Genomic DNA, 23,223 nt, shown 5'->3' with positions numbered 1-23,223 from the left:
AAAAATTTTGCAAGGCCGAAGACATACATGGGCCGAGCATCTGATATTAAAATTCGGAATGCCACGGAAGAATGTCTAGTATCCATGGCCCTACACACAGGTTTGAGCCACAGTTGCCTCGGGCATGTGTAGGCCGGGCAGACAAACAAAAAGTGTTCTACTGACTCCGTAATGGTGTCGCAGAAGGGACAAGATGCAATTGACTGATACGGTGGATTCCAATGGGCTGTTAGGGCACGTACAGGAAGAGACCCCGCTCAAAATCTAAAATACAGGGCCCTATCATAGAGTTTCCAAACCATATCCAGATAAGGCTCCCGATAAGGTGAGTCCTTGTGAATTAAAAATTCCTCTGTGAGCTTACCAAGAGATGGGTCCGTAGAAGTTCTGTTGCTGACCCAATTCCAATACAACGTTTTTAAGACAGCTTTCGGGGGGGGAGGACCGACTTTCCCAGGCGTCGCTGAGTCCCAATTTACCAAGCAAAGCCTTAACATCGGTTAGCCATCTTATCCTATGCCACCCCGCCAGTGACCTCACCTCCGCTAGGCCTTTAGCGTATTTTGCAAGTTCAGGGACACGCCACATCCTAGCCCATAGAAGTAATGGTCGTAGTCTTGCAACATCGCTAATTTGTTGGCATCCAAGGTCCAGCAAGAGGGGTAGCGTAGGTGTGCTCTGTGGGAGGGACATAATACCTTTCAGGAACTTATTCTCAGACCTAGTTAGAAGATTGGTGTTAAAAGTACCCCAAAGTTCTGCGCCATACAAGGCGGAACTAACAGCCTTCGCCTTGTAAATGTCGATGACAGGGGCAATGGGCTTAGTTGAAGAAGATCGCTGTTCTTTAGCAAGTCCCCCTGTGACCCTTTTATGATTGAGCAACATTTTCAGCAGATGGGGGGTCCAATGCATAGTATCTGTAATTCGGATGCCTAAGTAATCAAAAACGGTGACCCTTTCCAAAGGGGTTTTATTAAGTACAGGGGGACGACCTAATTTTTTGGGGGGATTTAAAACCAAATACTTCGTTTTGTCTGTATTGATTACTAGGCCCCGTTGGTCACAAAAGGTCTGAAAATTAACTAAGAGGCCCTGAAGACCCGCCAAAGTTTTTGAAATTAATAGCGTGTCATCGGCAAAAAGAAGAGTGGGAATTTTCTCCCCTGCCAGGGACGGTGCATCTGAAGGATGTTTGAGTAAGTGCTCCACAACCCCATTCACATAAAGTGAAAAAAGGGAGGGGGCGAGAACGCATCCCTGGCGTACCCCTTTCCCCACCGGTATCCTACTAGTTTTCTGCCCATCAGTGCCCCATCGCACCTGTTCGAAATTACCATCATGCAATCGCACTAAGATCGACAGAATATTTTGGGGATCCCCATATCCGCCAACACGCCCCATAATTGGTCTCTGGGCACAAGGTCAAAGGCAGTCTTCAGGTCAATAAATGCCAAATAAAGGCTGCCTCTGCCTATAACCACCACCTTCCAATATAATAATAGGAGCGTGAAGACCTGCTCTATCGTGCCAGTGCCAGCCCTAAAGCCAGCCTGGTAATCTGAAAGGATCTCATTTTCATTTGCCCATTGGAGGATTCTTTCCAGCACCACCTTACCCACGACCTTCTGGGTTGAGTCCAGTAAGCTTATTGGTCGGTAGTTGGCAGGGTCTTCCCTCCAGCCTTTTTTAAAAATAGGGACAACCTCTGCCCCCTTCCACGAGTCGGGGATGGCGGCACCTTTGTCAATCGCAGTGAGTAAGGTGTGGATAAACTTCCCCCATTTCTGCAGGTTGGAACGAAGCAAATCCCACGGAATTCCGTCGGGACCAGCTGCCTTCTGGGGCACAATGCAACTGATAGCATATTCCACCTCCTTAAGTGTAAATGGGGCCAACGTTTCATCTCCAGTGGATGCTGGGGATCTATAGGGCGCAGGAGAGGCAAGGGCCCTGTGTTGGCATGAGTATAGATTAGAAAAATGCTCGAACCAGGCCTGCCCAGTTATGTTACAGGTTATAAGTTCACTGTCAGGCCTGTTCCTTGCCCTTATGGTGCTCCAAAAGTGGGCTGCATCCCGCCCAGCGCTTGCCTCTCTTAGGGTTTGCCAATAGGCATCCTCCGCACTCCTTTTTAGCACTTTTAATCACTTGTTTATATTTTGCTCTGGCTTGTAGGACAAGGGGCTGTGACTTTGCCTTAACAGCTTTAATGAGACACGCTTTCTTCTCTCTACATTTAGGTGTATACCACCCCCGCTTTGCTTTTGGCTTCTGGTGATCAGCTGGCCTACCATATTTGTAACACACCTTTTAGTGAGCTAATTAAATAAGCCAGTACTACCTAGGAAACTAATCTCGCAAGTGTCTAAATGTAATCATACATAGACAAAATCAATAATAACTCTAATAATTTTATAAGTCAAAATATTTTTGTTTTATTTAAATCTTTTCTTAAGTTCTGATACATAATTCATGTCTTATCTATACATATTTAAAATGACAAACATGTGTAAATATAAAGCTACATAAACAAAAATTAACAAAAAGAAGAAACAATTAATCAAATGACAGTGATGGTAAACGGGGCTATTGGAGTAAGCAAAGCGGTTGGTGGAATCTCTACGCGCGTTTCGGCATTTGCCTTCTTCAGGAGTCCGTCATTTGCATTTAGGACATATACATTACAAGAGAAAATAGGTGCGACACTCTTCTATGGAATGGTAGTAGAAATTGTAGAAGTTTGTTATCAATGAACTGTAAGGTCATATAAAATACCCTGTAGCTACGGCATTGATGTCTGTGTACAGCTGAGGAGGCTCAAAAACGGGGGAACGCCATATGGACTTAACAGTATTTAAAAACCTTCTCTGCGACTTGTACTGCTTTGTCTTCACTATGCCCTGTGTTGCTATATATCCAGAAATTAGGTTATTAATCTGGAGCGCACTAAAATAATTGATAAATCTCAGTCGTTGCGCTTTGTCTGCATAATGAGCCGAATTTCGAGCGGGGTTCACGAGGGCGTCCCTTTACGTTTTGTTACTAGATGTAGCCAGCTTTTGGTATGAGTTAAATTAATATGTCGTTCTCAGCGGTTGCGCTTAGCCGGCAAAAAGAGCCGCATACTGCGCATACGCATACTGCGGCTCTTTTTGCCGGCTAAGCGCAACCGCTGAGAACGACATATTAATTTAACTCATACCAAAAGCTGGCTACATCTAGTAACAAAACGTAAAGGGACGCCCTCGTGAACCCCGCTCGAAATTCGGCTCATTATGCCGACAAAGCGCAACGACTGAGATTTATCAATTATTTTAGTGCGCTCCAGATTAATAACCTAATTTCTGGATATATAGCAACACAGGGCATAGTGAAGACAAAGCAGTACAAGTCGCAGAGAAGGTTTTTAAATACTGTTAAGTCCATATGGCGTTCCCCCGTTTTTGAGCCTCCTCAGCTGTACACAGACATCAATGCCGTAGCTACAGGGTATTTTATATGACCTTACAGTTCATTGATAACAAACTTCTACAATTTCTACTACCATTCCATAGAAGAGTGTCGCACCTATTTTCTCTTGTAATGTATATGTCCTAAATGCAAATGACGGACTCCTGAAGAAGGCAAATGCCGAAACGCGCGTAGAGATTCCACCAACCGCTTTGCTTACTCCAATAGCCCCGTTTACCATCACTGTCATTTGATTAATTGTTTCTTCTTTTTGTTAATTTTTGTTTATGTAGCTTTATATTTACACATGTTTGTCATTTTAAATATGTATAGATAAGACATGAATTATGTATCAGAACTTAAGAAAAGATTTAAATAAAACAAAAATATTTTGACTTATAAAATTATTAGAGTTATTATTGATTTTGTCTATGTATGATTACATTTAGTCACTTGCGAGATTAGTTTCCTAGGTAGTACTGGCTTATTTAATTAGCTCACTAAAAGGTGTGTTACAAATATAGTTTATATTATTCCCTACATTTAGTGAGTTCACCAATAGTAGGGGTCCCCTTCTTTCTAAATTGTGATCAGCTGGCCTACCTCCATGCATTTGTACCATAAACAAATTACCTATCGAGTTTATAGTCTCCTGGAACAATGGCGTAGTTCTGGATATACCAGAATCTTCTAAGGAGAATGTTGCCATCTCACTTAAAGAGGCTTCCAGGAGTTGATCTATGGCCTGAAGTTTTAATTCATCTAGGGCCACTTTCCGCCATTTAAGACGCCTACCACAGTTAGACAGGGTAATACTCGAAGTTGTCCTACTACCAGACGGTAAAGTTGGGGTACTTAGCTACTTAGCCATAGGTGCTTTAGACTTAGTGAGAGGAAGTTATGATCACTATCTGTAGTGGGTGTTACAACCATATCCATGACATACTGCCAGAGATTTAGATTGAGGAGGATGTAATCAATCCTGGAGGTATGATTTACCCTGTTATATGTATGAGTGCCCGAGGAGTCAGACATGGTTCTTCCATTTACGGCTCGCAGGCCATATTCCAAAGTCATAGCATTTAATTGGATCACCCTCTGGAACCATCTCTTTATTGGCTCAACAGCCAGAATTGGTTTACCCCTCCTCAGATCATCCTCAGAAACACCCAGAATATCCTCTACCGCTAAGGGTTCAAACGTGCAGTTAAAATCCCCTGCAATCATAACTTGTGCACCCTCGCCGCAATCGTCTAAGATTCTCTCGAGCATGGCTACAGTGGGGAAAGGGAGCTACCTCTAGTGCCTCTAGCATACACATTTAGAATTTCGAGGGGCCGCCCGCTACCTGGGCCTTTCAGTGAGATTCTGAGGATATCCAGTGAAGCACTATGCTTCTGGGTAATGCTACAGCCCAGGGAAATGTCCACCCATATGAGAAGTCCCCCCGAGGGCCGGCCCCTCCCTGAGGGCGACAACAGAGCGGGCAAGAAATATGTAGAATAGCCAGCTTTGTGAACAGGTTCAAGGCTCCAAGTTTCCTGGAATATGCAAATGGAATGCTGTTCTACTTGCGAGTGGCATTCAGGAAGATCTAAGTTCCTAGCAATACCCGCTATATTCCAGCTCATAACCCCCAGGATAGGCCCATTGTCCACATCTGTGCCCCGAGATTGGATAGGATAGTTTATGCAAGGTGGTGGATGGAGTTCCTCCCCCATGTCTGTTAAAGATGTTATCGTTGGAACATGTGTGGAGGAGGGCATGCGAGTCTGGGCTGGTGAGGTCACCGAAAAAGTGGTAGCACCAGGTAAAGTAATTGCCATAATATTACTAGAGGAGGATCCTCTTCCATACTGGCAGATCGTGCCACAGTTTTCATTTACAACTCCTTACTAGTGTCCGCGCTTGATCACCTCTTGATTGTTTATGTTATATTGAACTACTATGTGATTGCTAGTATTGCCTGGCCAGTTGTCCTCCATGTGCGCTGGCTATAAGTGACTTTGTGGTTGGACGGCTTCTCTCTGTGCACCAGGTGGTTGAAGCTGATGCTTGTTTTATATGACTAAAAATAAACCCAGCTGCCTGCCTCCACAACGTGGTGTCATCGTGGACTTGAGACCTGTATCCCAGGAGTGGGTAATATAATTAAAGGACAGGACTGTGAATTATGCGGCAGATGGCCCTGAGAGGATCAGCAACATGAGCAGGGGCTCCAGCCGAGGTCCCCACTCCCCCATCACTGACTCAGAAGGCTAGGAGACAAGCGGCACAGTCTCAAATTTTGGCAGCCAGGAGAGGAAGAACTGACCAGAAAATAAGGGAGACAATGAGTACCATGAGCTTGCAAGTGAATCTGGCGCTCCTGGTGCTTTCTCCTACATCACCTAAATCCCTAGGAACTTCTTCAGGGTCTTCAGAGTCCTCTCCAGAAATAGGAGCAGTAATGGCCCTAGCAGAGTGGACACTGTAGGCGCTGCCAGGTCGCAGATGGTAGTGGAGGGGTCCCTCTATGAAGCGCTGGATGAGGCAACTCCACAGCACCCAGTATTCGTCAAGCTGTGAATGAGGACATTAGCGAGATTGGATCTCCACAAATGGTTAAGTCAGGTAATAGGAGCCTAGAGACAGCTAATACTCTCAAAGACTATCCTGTATTTTCTAAGAACTGTAAGTTCAATCAAAAGTCACCAAGGCGCCCCTGCAGATCAGACATCACTTGAAGATGCTGCCCATGTTAACCAGGAAACAAATACTGGCGTGTGCCGGGGGTAGAAAGGTGAGACTGCCCAAGAAAAAGGTCTAGAGGGGTAAGCACAATCTATACAGTTGGTCCCGTCAACTCAAGGGGCAGGTCTGGACATACTGAGGCATAAATCTATGAGATCAGATAGTCTAAGGCCTTCATCTCCCTTACCACAGCACAGTCTCTCGTTGACAATTTGGTGCGAAGAGATGAATTCGCTCTATCAGCAGGGAGCTGGAAATAGAGATGCTAGCTCTGGGGGGGAGCGCCACTATGGTCCAGTCTCCATACGTCCAGATGCAGCAAATGCAACAGCTCTTTGAGTCTATTGTAGGGGAAATACAGGACTACAATTCCGCGTAAGCTCAAGAGCTCTCTTTACTAATTTGAAGATTAGATAAAATTGTACTGTGGTGCAGCAAATACCTGAGGGGTATCTGATATTGAGGAACGCTCTGTATTATGTGACTCTGATATTGCCTTTCTTCAGAAGAAAGATAAAGATGGATGAGAAGGAGAACTATGATAGACCATTTGAATCTATGCCTTACAGCGATTCCGGAGGACAGCGAATGCCTTAATGGCCAGCCTATTCCAGTGGCTTATATAGGGTCAATGATCAGAGATCATATACTTGAGAAGGCACCTGAAGATTGTACTGTAATGCGGACCCACAGAGTCCCCTCCCAGAAAATTCCAGGGGCTAAGTATCCCAGGACAATGATTGTGAATTACTCTGATTACTGCATTAGAAAGGCTGTGTTAACTAAGGCGATCCAAAAGAGGGAGATTGTTCTACCTAACGGGGCCAAAGTATGAGTGTTCTCTGATATGTCAGCTGTAGCTGCATGAAGATGGAAGGACTTTGTGGGGGTGATTAGTCAAGTTAAGAGTGAAGGAGCACAGGTTTCTTTTGCCCAGCTGTCCAAACTGAAAATGTTATGGAAAGGAAGGTTCAATTTGTGTGCCACTCTTGAAGAGGCTCAAGATTTAGCACAAAAGATTGTCCAAGCAAATGGAAAATAATGGAAGGATGGCTATTTGAGCAGTGACTCTCGTCCATATTGCTTGGTTTATCGTTAGAAACTGATACGTATGTTTGATTTCTTTTTTCTCCTTCTCTACACTTAGGCACTTTAATCACTCAGACACTAAGTCCATTTTAACTGCATGAACTCTTTGCTATTTTGCACTTTGTTCTCCTTTAGGGGGAAGATGTATTGAAAGGAGTTGCTGCTATAGGTATTACTCTAGAATGCACTTTGCCCTTTTTGCAATGTGCGTACGGTTAAAATTTGCACTACTACACCATCGCACTTTACTTGTTTTCCCTTTATGTGAGGGGGGAATGATATTATCTCTTTTGACTGGTGCAAAGTTTTGTGGCAGTTCCTCCTTCTTTTAATGCTCAAAGTATTTTAGTTTAAACACAGCAATGGAATGTAAAGGTTGATTTTTGTTGCATCTTGGGATATTTTAGACATAAAGCTTATTCTAATTCTGTTTATTTCTGCCACTTGTACTTTGTTTTTCTCCAGGGGGGAGGATGAATTAGATACAGCCGCTACCAACACTTCTTGCTAGATATATTTTTCTCTCTAGCACAAGTATGTAGTATTTGAGGAATATATTGCATAAGTCTCTTTATGAAACAGGTCTATTTTCAAGACTGTACTATTTATTGCACAAGCACTTTTTAATAATGAAAGCACTTTATATTAGAGATACCTTGGGCTTAATTATCTAAAAGGTATCGTGCACAGTGGTAAAGGGGGGGAGCACCTGCTCCCAGGTGCCAAGTCAAGGCGCCTTTGTTGATTGAGGGAGGCTGGGGGCGAGGTAACGGCTACCTCTCTCCACAGACAGTCTGGGGAGGGAACGGGTGGTGAGGAAGGGGGGGGGGGTTGGAGCATATAAAAAAATGGTTGGATAAATAGCGGTCAAGCCTTGGATAATAGGCAAAATGGTAACATGTTCAAATCCAGAGGCCAAGGGGTATACAGCAGTTTTATGTCATCAAGGAGTTATATTCGAAGTACGGCATAGGAGAGAGTATAGCAGGTTTTTCTTAAAGTGGCATAGTTTGCTTTGAAGAATGGTACAATTGCTGAAGGTAATTTAATGTACAAAAAAGAGGAGCAATGTTAAAATGGCTAGGATCCTTTTCCTCACTGGATTTTTTTTTACAGGAGACACATTTTAAATCCAATTCCCCCAACCTCACACTCCCTAAGAAGTTTGCATACTTTGCTTCAGCTTATGTTGTGGTGCATAGAGTGGGTATTCTTTTTTGTTCAGAGCTAGACTGGGAGGTGGGTAAGGTGATTCGGGCGAGGGAGCCAGGTGGATCTGGATTGAATTCTCAGCCAATGGGATAGTTTTTGTTCTGCTTAAATATTACGAGCCAATTGTTGGTGACACTAAGGCCCTGAAACAGATTTATGATTTGTTGGCAAATGCTCATGGGTTTATAATTATGGGTGGAGACTTCAACCTAATCCAAGATTTAGGCTTGGATACTTCCAACAAGTGTACAAAGCAACTAAAACCTAAAACAGATAGATTATTAAAAATTATGAAAGAGGACTTCACCCTATTAGACCCATGGAGTAAAGATCATCCAGGCCCTGCTGAATTCACGTTCTACTCAGTGAGATTTAAAACAGCATCTCGTCTGGATTTTGTTCTGATAAGCAATTATTTGACAAGAGGGAATCCCTTAACCTTTCTATCCCATTTTCAGATCACTCTCTGGTCTCCTTGATAGTAAATGTACCCATCCCCAAGGGAAAAATAATAACAGGTGGTACTTCGACAAAACATTGCTCTCGGACCAAAAATGGATTGTCGAAACCCATGATTTTATACTATGATTATTTAAGGAAAAAGTGAACAGAGCATCAGGCTTAATGGTTTGGGAGGCTTTTAAGGCTACTTTTAGGGGACGGGTGGTTGCATACAGGGAAACTCTTTACAAATAAGGAAATATAAGATTGCAGGACTTCAGGAGGTGGTGGATCGGGCTAAGAGAGAACTTTTGTCTAGGCACCCCGGGGATTCGGAGGAAGAGGTTCTCCAGCTGGAATTACTAAGGGAAAAAGAGGATTACATTTTTGTTTTATTCTTGAGGAAATAGTTGGGAGTAAAGCTTCTCAACAAAAGTTTATGAAAAGAGCCAGCACATCCATACATTTTGATCCTGCTCTACAAAAACGCATCAGAGGAGGCAATCAATCGCACAAATTAGAGATACCAGTACTACAAGTCTGATTAATGAAATTGCTGAAATGTTTGTGTCTCATTTTAGTAAGTTTATGCGGATGTTCAGCTAGTTAGCCCTCAGGCTCTTGTGGATTATTTTATGGCAGTCCAGCTATCTAAGATCCGCAAAGGAGGACTGTATGTTGCTGAAAGAACCAATTACAGCTGCAGAATTAAGTGAAATTATTTTTTTAAAATGGCAAATGCGAAGTCAAGTGGTAACAATGGGATCCTTATAAATTGTTTTTAGATACACTTTTCCTGTTTTTGGTATCCTTGTATAATCAAATTATGGATGGATTGTTGGTTTCAGATAGATTTAAGGAATCAGTTGTGATTTCTATGGTAAAGAAGGATAAGGACCCGAAAGACCCAAGCTACTACTGCCCAATAAGTCTACTAAAATGTCAACTATAAGCTTTTTATGAAAATCTGGTCAAATAGGATTTCGGGCTGTGCACGACAGGTGATACACGTGGACAAAACAGGGTTCCTGCCTGAAAACTGGATAAAATATCATTTTAGATTATGAGGGTGAGTGTGCCTGGGGGCTTCTCCAAGGATGTGATGGGTATGGAGTGGTGACATAACATTTCAGAATTAGGCAGAGACTCCCACCTTCTAGAACAGTCCACCACCACCTATAAACCCCTGCACAGGGGTAGAGACATTTTAGAGAAAATAAACTACTACCTGGTGAGGACACCAGCCTTATACTTCTTGGACTTTGTGGCACTGGTCTCCCCAGCTCTATCTGAAGGACAATAGAGGATAGGATCGTTAAGGCCCATGAAGGACAGGGTTCCTGTGGAGTTCAATTCTAGCAGCATGCCATCTGGGAAGGAGTATCTGAGACTCCAGCAAGATGCACAGGCACCCTGCAAAGCAAAGGCAGATGGTTTTCTGTGCTTGGTGGGCAAATGGGGCTGCTGCAAAACCCCCTCTGAAGTAAGGAGATTTCCAGCAGGTAGGGGCAGGAGGATTACTACAACTAAAGCTTCATAAAAATCCTCAAGAGAAATATACCATATGTTTAGAGGTCAGGGGGTTCCTGAATAATCACTTCCGGTTGCAGGACTGGGCTGCCATGAGCAGTATAAAGTAAACCCTGTATAGGTTGCCCCATCAGGACTCAAAATCCTCAAATGGAGACATGCTGTTCATGTAAGGCCCTGGAAAAATTCACCATGGGTGCCTTGTGCATGGAGGCACCATGGGCAGCTGAAAAATCCACATTGGGAATACCTATGTCTCCCCAGGGAGTCTACAGCTGTTAGGTACTACCAGAGGACTGAGATATAGGAAGAATTCATTCCACTTCCTTCTTCAAATTACCCACAGGTGGACCCCTTTTGTTTTCCGGTCTGGGAAGTAGCCTGGGAGGAGCAGGGCTCCCCAGCCAAAAACATGTAGGGCATACTTCATCTTCTGTCCGTTCTGAGGAGTGAAGCATGGGGAGAAAGAGGAGTAGGTGGGAGAGAGGAGAACAGAAACGGACCCACTTACTTTCAGGTGGGGCAGTAAACTGGTTTGACCCTATGGGCCTCTGATCCCAAGCGCTCTTGAGAACAAGTATGTGAATGATCCATGCAAGGGGCCGGGTCTGGTGGCTCAGTGGACTAATGCGTCCATTGCAGGGGCCTGTGTTCGATCTCATTGTCACGGGTTCAAATCCCGGTGGGTCCTCTCAACCTTTCATCCATCTGAGGTCGATAAAATGAGAACCATTAAGTTGGGTAACAATGAACATCTATAACATTGGCATAGGATATCATAAGGGCTTCCTTGCATTCCATTTAAAAGGCATGCCAGGCACCAGTAGTTGTGATGAAAAGTTGTTGGGAGATGTGACTAATTACAATAAAATACTCTGCCCTGATGGTAATGAAGAAAATTTAACAGAAGTTGAAATACCCAATCATCATAATATAGTGAAAAAATAACTAAGTATTGTGTTATGAGTACATTGCATGTATGGCATAACAAATTGAATGTGTAATAATTGAGTGTACTTTTGAGATGTAAAGTAATCCCTCATGCATTGTGTGGAAGGATACACCCAAGCAACCATTAGCATGAGGTGATAGATACTGCACTGTGGTTGACTGAAAAGCGACTCTATATATGTGTTAAATTAATTGTATCAGAATGTTTTGCAGGCAGCTTTTCGGTCAAGCAACCTAAAGAAGCTTTAGCTGACCCAAATGATCATAGTAAAGTTATCCCTCTTTTTCGGGATGCTGTTTATCACAAAGCTTCACATATGTAAAAGGAAGGTCTAATGGCAAGGTGATAACCAGCAGTAAGAAGAAAGTTGAATGAGGTACTTTGAATGAGGTACTTTTTAATATGACTGATTCTTTTGAAACTTCTCTGTAATGCCTTCGTTTAAATGAAAGGTATTATTTTATTTTTTACAGTAGCACATTCCACTGATTTGTTTGAGATACTTTGTAATGGCGTGGATCCCAGATGTGATCAAAAAATACAATTTATGAACTGTTTGGAAGGGATTGCTGAGCAGCACATGATTTTGCTGTAGTGCATGCATTCAAATTATTTCCTGATCCTGAAATATGTATGCCTTTTACAATTCAAGCGTTATGGCTGAGCAAACAATTTAAACACAACCTTTCCATTCACCCCTTGATCTAGTGGACTGAATATCCTAGCCTTTGTTTTCCTTTTTTTGTTCTGTCCAAAATCAAAAGACTTTGTGGTGCTACTGTCAGCGCGGTACTGGAGCAGGGTGCACATTTTTTATTTATATAGAACTACTCATCTCTGACTGACCAACCTTACGTTCACTTTAATAATGTATTTTCCACTTGATGCAGATCATGGTTAGCAGAAGAAAAGGATTAGTATATATGAGATGGCATTGTATCTATACTTATATTGTATCTATAAGATCTTAGATCTGCTTATGGTGCATACACTGTGCAACGCCTAGACCTAATGTGGATTGCAGTAAGCAAAAGACCCTTTGAAAATGATTGCTGTGATGTAGCATGGGATGAGGTTTCAAACTATCCGGTCATGCTGGACATTATTTTTAATATGTCCCTTATCCATAACAAGATAGGTACTGCTTGCCGAACATCTGAGTATATGAAGAATATCCTGTACTTCTGACTAGATATTTTAATATGATGCACACATATGTAAAGTAACTATATTGTGAGTATTTTACAATTATATTAAGGAGTAAAATAATGCTATTTTAGTCAGGAAAGCATCTAAATCACAATAATGAGGTGCACATGTACTTTTCTTCTAGGTTGCTCTGTTGAGGGCACATGCTGGGGAACACCTTTTACTTGGAGTCGCTAAAAGATCAATGGTCTATAAGGACATATTGCTTTTAGGTAATTATACATAACTAGGACACTGTGAAGTTTGTATTTAATTGACTTGAAAAGGTATACAAATGAAGATTTCTCTTTTAATTTTGTTTCACAAGAATTGTGAACTACGGTTGCCTACATACCTCTCCCCTGCCCACTCCTGTAGGTCTGTATCAATGACCAGGCCAAGGCATTGCACATTCCAGTAGAATACAAGCACCCCCGCCAGAAAATGGAGAAGAATATTCTTGCATTCTCTATCAGAATAAAAATGTGTGTGTTAAATGAAATCCTGAGCAGCATTCACTATAATTTGCAGGAGTTTTCCAAATCCTGTTTCCATGTACTTTCAGGAAGAGATAGACCGATGCTTGAGCAATACTCCTCCACAATGGGGTCTGTGTAGACAATAGACAGAAGTAACAATAGTTAGAGTCCAACATGAAAACTACTAATATTCTCACCAATCTATATAGATTGCTCTGCCCAACCCTTTTGCTATTACCTTTTTGACTTTAAATTTGATAGAAAATGCTGTTAAATTTTACAGACTAAAACAAAGATGAAATGCCACATTCATGTTTGATGTACTGCAGGTAATACAAAATGCAATTTATCTTCCTTCAGGATTAAAATATATGAAGAGTAAAATATCAGTATAGTGAATAATTAAGATGTGTTGCTTTCCTTGAAAATGGTAATCATGGCAACAAGTAAAACATGCGGTAACGAGTCTATTATTTGATCAACAGTCAAAAAAACACAACATTTAATTTCTTTCATAATAAAGAGAAATAGGGTTCCCATAGAGGCGTTCATACTGCATTGAAACCATTTTCATTTGCTGTAAATAACTAATGTTGCTATTACCAACTGTAATCGAACGAAATGTTTCAGCCATGGAAGGATAGAATGCTATGATTGTATCCTGTGACCTTCAGATCATTGTAGAGGTCAGTGGCAAGCCTTAACTTGTCTGCTTGATGGTGTCGAATGCGAGGCATTTTCAAATGAAAAAATAGAATAGCAATGGACAGGAAATACCATGTTTTTTTTTTCTGATTCTCATAAATGTTACCATATTAATTAGCTGCATCCATTCTAAGACGTATGTTCTTAAGAAATATTTAACTTGTCTCTTTACATCGGTTAACATGCATGTGTTTAGACTGCACACTCTTTAATTTCTTATTGACTGAATTTTATGAATATTGACCACCTTCCTTACACTTCCTTCACCATGATTTCAGTATGCTAAAAGTAATATTGTGTTTCTTAAAATACAAACCTTGAAGTCAAATTTTTGCCACCACTCCCAATTTAGAAAACAAGACTTAAATGGAGATCCTAACATGTATTGACTTCAGATCAGCTTATCCAGCATGCTGCTCTCGCTGTTTAAAAAAATCAATATATAATTTCCCATATCAGTTGAGTCAAAGTAAGCAGCTGCGCATCTTTAGGATCCTAATGCTCTGTTCTGTGGCAAATCCCTGACTGTAGATGACTGACATCCTGAAAAAAGCAATCATTGGGCTTAATTTCTCTCTAACGCTCCTGAGCTTCTGATTCTTGAGTGGAATGTGAGGCTGTCACAGGCACTGGTTATGGAATAACTAAGAACGTAAACCTGTTTTGCCCATTCGCTTGTGAATTTGTGGTATGACTATGATGGCTTTATGCATACGTAAGTCTTAAAAAATTGAACATAAAGCTAGTACATACAACTGTGCACCTGCTCCACACTCTACACTCCAGAAAGAATTGCTTATTTATTTTATAATTTTACTTATATTGTGCACAACTTAATTATTTTTAGGCAGGGAAGCAGTGAGTTGAAATACATAGCAGCCTGGCAAAGGTTGCAGTGAGTAATTTAAGCTTCTTTGAGGCAAGTGGTAGGGTCTGACAGTTTACAAAGTCCGGTGACTAATTCCATTGCAAGTTTTGTCTCATAGTTGTAACACTGTTGAGTAGTGATATTTGTTTATTTGTTCTGAATAGCGCCAAATGCATCACGTTGCAGTGTTTCTCGAGGTTTTCATGTTTGATACAACCACTAAACAGAAGTAGGAGTCGGGGTTGTAAGGTGAGAGAGAGAGAAAGAGAGAAAAAGAAAGTGTGTGTGTGTGTGTGTGTGTGTGTGTGTGTAAACAGCATATCTGTTTTGAGTCTAGCAATGTGAATAATAATGTTATTCTCCTCCACCGTAGGAAACAATTACATAATACGCCGTGATTCGTCTGAGATAGAAATTAGTCGTGTGGCTAACAGGATTTTGGATGAGCTTGTCCAGCCTTTCCAGGAAATTCAAATAGATGACAATGAATATGCGTGTTTGAAGGCCATAGTCTTTTTCGATCCAGGTAAATTTTCCATTTGTGAAGTCAAATAAATGCACTGCCCTAGTGGAAATTACACGATCAAACTGTATTCACCAGTTTTTTTTACTGAGAACCAAATGATGTGTCTAATTCCATATGTTGGTATGTGAGGAGACTTATAGCGAATGTGTCAAATTAAGATTTCCTACGAGACATACTTCTTTCAAAACACATTGCATTCATATGTATGTAGGAAACATAAAGGCGGTTCTACTGGTCTCCGCTGATTTGGTTTAGGAGTAATTATAGATGACCATAATATCGTGGCAAGCAGTCACAGAATCTTATTATTCAATAGATTAATCAAAAGAAATGATAGTTGGTCTTCTCAACCCTGACAGCTAGTTGCTGTCTCTGGTGGGAGTTCAGAGTTAGTAGGTGGGTGAATCACAATTCTGATAAAATTTTTAATATTTTTGATGGATATTGCTAATATAGTTTTTCGCAAATAAGCATGCTGTTTGTGTGATATTTCGTGTTTTTTTCAGTTAGTGTACACTTGAGACACACAGACATGTATTGCATGTGTGAAAGTTTTAAAGAGAAACTATAAACACCAACAAATATTCTTTAAACAACAAAAAATGTATTGCTCATATTTTCTAAAGTGTTGTTTTGTGAGATAGGATTTACCAAGGACTGCAGAAAATATTCGGCATCAGGTGACTACACTTATCGTAGACTTTTTCTGCTACAAGAACCTAACTCATTACAGGCCAGATGAACAAAAATACAACTCTGCATTTCCTAAATAGCAACTCCTTAGAAATCGCTACTTAGGAAATGCAAAATGATATCTATGAAACATTCGATTTTCTAATAGGTGTAGAGTAGGAATCGCTATTTGGAAATCACAAATAAGAAATCCTATGTCATTCGTTTGAATGGATGAGGTTGTTTCCCATTCGTTCCAGCGGGCCGGTGTAGCATTTCCAAAATAGCAATTTCCTATTAGGAAATCACTATTTTAGAAATGCTAAACTAAGAAAGGTTATGGGCATAAGGCCCCCCGTGATACACCCCTAAAATAGTGGTGCATACGTAGAGTACACGTATGCCCGAGGGACATGTGTGCACTATATTGCGCTTCAAATAAATCATCTGTGGGTGCTTGATTTGATTTGATTTTGATTTGATTTGATTTATCAACTTGTAAAGCGCGCGAATGCCCATGGGCGTCTTGGCACTATGATAGATCCTCCTATCTCAAGAACGGTGTCCAGAGTTATACCGAGAACAGCCAGGTTTTTACTTCCTTTCTAAAGGATTCCAAAGATGGACAAGTTTTTATGGCAAAAGGCAGCTGATTCCAGGTTCGTGCTGCATGTACAAGGAAGCTTCTTCCACCCCAGCTAGCTCGTCTAAATCTGGGGACAATAATTAGCTTCAATTGACCGGATCTCAGAGGTCTCGTGGGTTCATATTGTTTTAAATGAGACCTCAAAAATTGTGATCCTGTTCCCTGAAGTGCCTTATATGCCAGGCAGAGTGATTTAAATTTCACCCTTTTTGCAATTGCCAGCCAATGCAGGGTTTTTAGTTTGTGACTGATTGGCTCAAACTTAGGTAAGCCTAAAACCAGTCTGGCTGCTGCGTTTTGCAGGCGTTGTAATTTAGCTATGATTTTTGTCTTAGCTCCGGCATATAAACCATTCCCGTAATCCAGTCTTGCCAAGGCTAAGGCTGTCACTACTGTCTTACGCGAATCCAGTGGTAGATAAGGCAGTATCTTTTTTATCATTTTTAGAATATACCAGAGTGTTGAAGACAGCTTGCTGGCTTGGGCTTCAAAAGATAGGTTGGTGTCAAGAGTGACGCCCAAATTCTTCACTTTTTCTGATGAGTTTTTTGCATCTACCCAAGTCATCAGGCCACCAAGCGGGGGACCAGATGTTTGTGTCACCCCCTAGTATCATCACTTCGCTTTTATCTCCGTTAAGCTTTAGGCAATTCCTTTCCATCCATTGGCTAACCTGTGTCATACATAGTTGGAATTTTTCTGCTGTGTCCTCCACATCCTTGCTGATAGACACCACAATTTGGGTGTCGTCAGCATAGGATATTGGGGTGAAACCACAGTTTCTTATGATTTCTGCAAGGGGGGCCACGTATAAGTTAAAAAGGGTGCGACTCAGCGAGGACCCCTGCGGGACCCTGCATGGTAAGTTAAAAGATTTAGATTTCGCTCCTCCTACTTCTACTGAAAAAGTTCTGTTTACCAAGTAGGATGCGATGAGGGTACATGCTGAGTCATGTGTTTCTGCTGTTTTTAAACAAGTTAGGAGAATCTCATGACTGACCGTGTCGAAGGCCGCCGATAGATCGAGTAATATCAAGGCGGCCTTCGCTCCCTTATCCAGCACTTTCCTAAGTTCTTCCACAGCTGTAATTAAAGCAGTTTCTGTTCCGTGTCCGTCACGAAAACCAAACTGGGAGTGGTCTAGCCAGTTACCGTCCATCAGATAACGGGATAGCTGTTTGTTTAAAAGTTTCTCTAAAATTTTGGCGGCAAAAGGGATCCTAGCTATAGGTCTATAATTACTTGGTTCTTTACAGTCCAGATTTGATTTTTTTAGTAGTGGTCTAATTGATATCTTTTTCCAGTCGTCTGGAAAGGTATTAGTTCCAAGTATTTGAACAAATAATTTTTCTAATACCAGGCTTCTTTCAAATTGCACATGGTTACTATCGACTTGGAGTCAATGGTAATTGCATTACCTAAAAGCCCAATTCGCATTTAGGAAATGTTTTATACGTGTCAGTAGGAATCGCAAATATGTAATCCCTATTTGTGATTTCCTATTTAGGAGATCGCAAACTGCAATTTCTACTGTGTAGAAATCACACTTTGTAACCACTTAACGGGCTATGTACATATTAAAAGCCCATTTAGCATTTCTTAATGGCCTGAAATAGCAAATCAGTCTGTCAAGAAATGCTAAATATCTTCGTACATCTGGCCCTATATCTTCTTACTTCTATCAAAAGAAAGAGTAAAACAGGAACTATCACATACTAAGAAGCAAGAAGTTGAGAGACATTGTAGCTCCAGTGAGGTTTCCTAATTTCTCTGGTGACTGTCAGCATCGTTTTTAGTGGAATACTGGCAAGCATGAACTAGACATTCTGTTGAACTTAACCTGCTCAAGCCCTCAGCAAGATGTACCCACGATGGTGCTTACTTTACACTATTTAATGCCCTAAGTCTGGACCGCCTGCTTTAGGGGGGATAATAACAGTTCAGTTGAAGCTACAGTTCCTAAAAGTGCTTTCTGTGAGCTGTCATTTTCGCTCACCTTGCAATTACAGATTCAATTACAGATGCCTGTTTAAACAAGAATTAGGATTCCTGTCATCTGCACAGGGCTTAATTTTTGCTTTTGAAATGCATCATTCTTTAATAAACCATAATTTATTAAACTTATTCTTATCAAGATGCAAAAGGCCTAAGTGACCAGTTAAGGATCAAGACCATGAGGTTCCAGGTTCAAGTCAGTTTGGAAGATTACATCAATGACCGCCAGTACGACTCCCGGGGGCGATTCGGGGAGCTGCTGCTGCTCCTGCCGATGCTGCAGAGCATCACCTGGCAAATGATCGAACAAATACAGTTCGTCAAACTCTTTGGAGTCATCAAAATTGACAATCTGCTTCAGGAGATGCTATTGGGAGGTGAGATGTATTCCTTGTTTTTTATATGATCAGAAAAATATTGAGAAAAACATGTTGCATTTAAAATATCAGAAATAATGTTACATATTGTGAAAATATGCCAGCTTGTACCAACATCTGTGAATTTCCACATGTAGATGCATTCTTTTTTGGGGGATTCACACACTCAACCATGAGGCAAGAATCTAACAAAAGACGGTTGTTTTTGCACCAGGAAGTATGTTGTTCTCCTCTAAATAGTGGTGCCTTCCAAAGATACATTTTTGAATTTGCCTGGCAGCAAGAAAGAGAACTGGAGTTTTGGGGAATTTCTGGGCATTGCTTCTTAGTCTTTTTTGATGCTGACGTTTTATGTTCACTGTTGGGAATTTGATCTCTCTAATTGCAATTGAGTTTTCCTTTAAACCGTAGTTATATTTAGGTACATTGATGCAGCAGACTACTGAGACCTGAGCTGGCACTGTGCGCATTCTTGAGAGGCATATGGATATGTACCTCCAAATACGCACATCAGGAGCACAGTGTGTATTAAACTGCAGGCCGTTTCCTCTTTTTCTTTAGCTCAAACTATCACTGCATATTCACTACAGCTCCTTCCCCTCCATGTAGCTATAGGCATTGAAAATACTCTTCCACAATCCTTTATTTTAACTGTTTATCACTTTTTTCCCATTTTGTTAAATGAATTATTCTAATGTCATTGATGTGCAAATGTTAAATATACTAAACACATCCCATGTCTACCACGTATTGTTTCATGGAAAGCATTCATTTTATGAGAGAATAGATAGTAATATCCACAATTTCCAAACGTCTGTCCCTTTTGCTTAACCAGTAGTATGGCATTCTGTTCTTCAAAACATTATAACTAATTGTCCCAAAAATACGCGCTGTTTCAGTTCTATACCTAGATATCATTCCAGACTTCATGGGGGAGGGGGTGGGCGCATGTCTGGGAGTTGGAGCTTCTGGAAACTTGTGAGAATATCCTGAGGTTAACACACACCCTGAAGTAGATTAGCCAGTACAAACAAGGTTGTAACAGGACAGAAATGAGTCAAAATGTTATGTCCAGATATTCCCCCCCCCCAAATATTCAATAATGGTATAGCATGTCTAGGACATCGTTCAGGGGTTTGGTGATTACAACTTGTATGAGAAAAGATTCATAACTTAATGAATGATTGTCTAAGCAAAACACCATGCACACATTGAGCAGCCTGGCTGGAGTGGGATCTTAGAAAGTATGAATAGTTTGAATTTTAAAGATCATGGGCTGGATCACAAAACCTTATTGACTGGTATTATTTGATGTTCTTGGTAGTAAGTTAAGGTAGTGCTTGCTTCAAACACCTTTTATCACTGTGGTATGAAAATAGGATTTGGAGATGGTAATATAGGATAAGAACTTTGGGCACATTTTGCGTGTGACATTTTGTTATGGTAAGTAAGTATTTTATTAGCATAGTTAATTAAAACCATTGCAATGAAAAAGCAGAATAAAAGAAATATTTAAACTGACATATGTTAAAACCAGCGTAGCATAGACAAAGCTTTTCAGTTCGTCCTAAGCTCAAAATTGCTTCATGTTAAATTTTAGGACTAAAGTTGCTACAGTAATAAAATGTTTTGTCCTTTCAGTTTTCGCTACAAAAGTGCATTTACAGTAGACACAGTTTTGTTTTGGAGACAGTTTGAAGATCAGTTTTAGGCATTTTTTTCTCCACTGCCTTCATGAATTTCACAAAGCTGCAGCTAAGCTGGGGGTCCTGAGAAGAAAAACAGGTGAGAACTGCATTCCTTCGTGTGTGTATCCCGCAGCGGATAAAGTAGCGCTTCAGCAGGTGTTTCCGCTCGTCCAGCAGTTTCTCGCAGGAGCATAGCAAGTGCAGCATATCCTCTTGCATAACGCCGCAGAGCCGACAGAGTGGACCTGCTTTCTCTTTTAACCAATATGGAAGGTGCTGAGAGCATGGTAGCAGTCCTAATCTGTACCTTAGAAAATGCATTTTGGTGGTTTTGGCGTAGCCCAGGCCAAAATAGCTCAGAGGAGCTTTTCCCGAATACGAATTCAGGGTCATCCAGCCGTGCGTTCTTTTTGAGAGGGCTGCTTTATCTTGAACTCACGATAGTTGTTTAATTGATTTCTTGACCAATTGTTTGAGCGTTTTGTGGCTTGTGGAGGAGTTCCAGAGCTGCTCTAAACCAATGTTTGCAAGACTATTTGCCAGGTACTTGGCTGCTGGTGAGGATGGGTGCTGCTCTAGCTCCCTCCATAGATAGTCATTCAGTGTTTTTTGTGCGGATTTCCTTACTTTATCCCAGGCACAAATGTAGGCCCCCTGTCTTGTCAGGAGCTGTTGTTGAATGCCAAACTCTAGCCTAATCTGTGATGGAGAGGTTCGCTTGGGAAGGCTACAAATAATTCTATATGCAGCTGTGATCGTAGTGTCAAGAGTTCTTGCATCTCTGCCTCACTGCACCTCACTCCCGTAGGTAATTTTTGGCAACTGTTTGGCACGGATTACTTGTACCAGGGGTGTAAGAGAAGGACCAGAAAGTTTGTTGTTCAATGTTTTTAGAGAGATTGCCAACGCAAGTCCTTTTCCTCTGATACTTGATCTTTGCACACTGAATTGGCCACCATTGTCAATCTTTACGCCTAGATATTTGTAAGTCGACGTGTCTTCAATGCGAGAGTTGTTCCAAAACCACGAAGAAGATTTCTTTTTGCTTTTGCTGATCGTCATCGTCTGGGTTTTCTCAAGGTTTATTGTTAGGTCATTTGACTTAGAGTAACTCTGGGTTGTATCCACAAGATGTTGAAGCCCTACCTTTGTGTGGCTTATTAGGACTATATCGTCTGCATATAAGAGACACGGTAGTTGAAGCCCTCCTAGTTTGGGAGCATGAGAGTTGCAATTGTTCAAGATTGGTACCAGGTCACCTAAGAACAGGTTGAACAGAGTGGGGGCCAGGACGCAGCCCTGCTTGAGACCCTTATTGGTCTGTATGCGCCTTGACAGCAGTGTGCCGTCCCCCACCTTTATCTGAACCCAGGTCTCCGTATGCAGGTTTATCAACAGGTCCAACAATGGTCTTGAAATCCCCCAGCTATTCAGTTTCGACCATAAGATGTTCCGGTTAATGTGATCAAAAGCAGCTTTGTAGTCTATGAAGCAGAAGTGAATGGGCATTTTGTTTAATTCTGCCTTATCTATTAGCATGCCCATAGTTAAGATGTTGGTCATTGTGCCGACTGATTTGACAAAGCCTGTCTGGTTGACCGGTATTAGGGATTTCTTTGTGGCCCATGCCAGTAATTCCTCCAGCAGTATGCCTGCAAAGTACTTTGCCTCGTTGTCAATTAGAGCCACTAGTCTGTAGTTTTGTGGGAGGGCCCTGTCGCCTGCCTTATATATTGGGGAGATGATAGAGCCCTTTCAAGAGGCTGGCAAGATATTGAAATTTCTAATCTCCAAGAATAGGGGTTCAAGAGCTGCTGCCCAGCCATTTACGTCTTGTTTATAGAGGATTGGCGGGGTCCCATTTGGTCCCGGGGCTCCTTCCCTTATGCCCTTTTTGATTTGGCGCTTCAATCAATCAATCAATCATGACATTTGTATAGCGCACTACTCACCCGGGGGGTCTCAAGGCGCTGGGGGAGGGGGGGCCGTCACTGCTCGAAGAGCCAGATCTTGAGTTGCTTCCTGAAGGAGAGATGGTCCTGGGTTAGTCGGAGGTTGATGGGGAGGGAGTTCCATGTCTTGGCTGCCAGGTAGGAGAAGGATCTTCCACCGGCAGTGGCTCGGCGGATAAGTGGGACGGCGGCAAGGGCGTGGCTGGTCGACCGTAGCTGGCGGGCGGGCGTGTAGAAGGTCAGGCGGTCATTGAGGTACTTGGGGCCCAGGTCGTGGAGAGCCTTGTGTGCGTGGGTGAGGAGTCTAAACATGATCCTCTTGCTGACGGGGAGCCAGTGCAGGTCCCTCAGGTGGCCGGAGATGTGGCTGTGTCGGGGGATGTTCAGGACGAGTCGTGCGGAGGCGTTCTGGATACGTTGGAGACTTTTCTGAAGTTTGGCCGTGGTTCCGGCGTAGAGGGCGTTCCCGTAGTCCAGTCGGCTGGTGACGAGGGCCTGGGTGACCATCTTCCTGGTTTCAGTGGGAATCCAACGGAAGATCTTTCGGAGCATGCGCAGGGTGTTGAAGCATGATGACGATACGGCGTTGACTTGTCTGGTCATCGAGAGGGAGGAGTCCAGGATGAAGCCCAGGTTACGTGCGTGGTCCGTTGGCTTGGGAGTGGAGCCCAGGGCGGCGAGCCACCAGGAGTCGTCCCAGGCGGAGGGAGATGGTCC

At 42.1% G+C, this 23,223-nt stretch overlaps 1 protein-coding gene across 5 annotated transcripts in view; it reads left to right on the top strand.

Annotated features, from left to right (window-relative positions):
• HNF4G (hepatocyte nuclear factor 4 gamma) overlaps window positions 1-23,223 on the top strand; it is a 543,810-nt gene that overhangs the window by 485,006 nt on the left and 35,581 nt on the right. For all 5 annotated transcript variants that reach the window (XR_013610522.1, XR_013610521.1, XM_078687129.1 and 2 more), the window contains 3 exons: window positions 12,744-12,831; window positions 15,024-15,176; window positions 18,630-18,866. Coding sequence is in view for 3 of the 5 variants with exons in the window: in XM_078687129.1 (XP_078543255.1) it covers window positions 12,744-12,831; window positions 15,024-15,176; window positions 18,630-18,866 (478 nt within the window). In the remaining 2 variants the exon portion in view is untranslated. The remainder of the gene's footprint in view (window positions 1-12,743; window positions 12,832-15,023; window positions 15,177-18,629; window positions 18,867-23,223) is intronic.

The sequence above is a fragment of the Lissotriton helveticus genome, chromosome 4_1, assembly GCF_964261635.1.
Source record: "Lissotriton helveticus chromosome 4_1, aLisHel1.1, whole genome shotgun sequence".
Taxonomy (NCBI): domain Eukaryota; kingdom Metazoa; phylum Chordata; class Amphibia; order Caudata; family Salamandridae; genus Lissotriton; species Lissotriton helveticus.
This window is presented reverse-complemented; position numbering and strand designations above follow the sequence as displayed.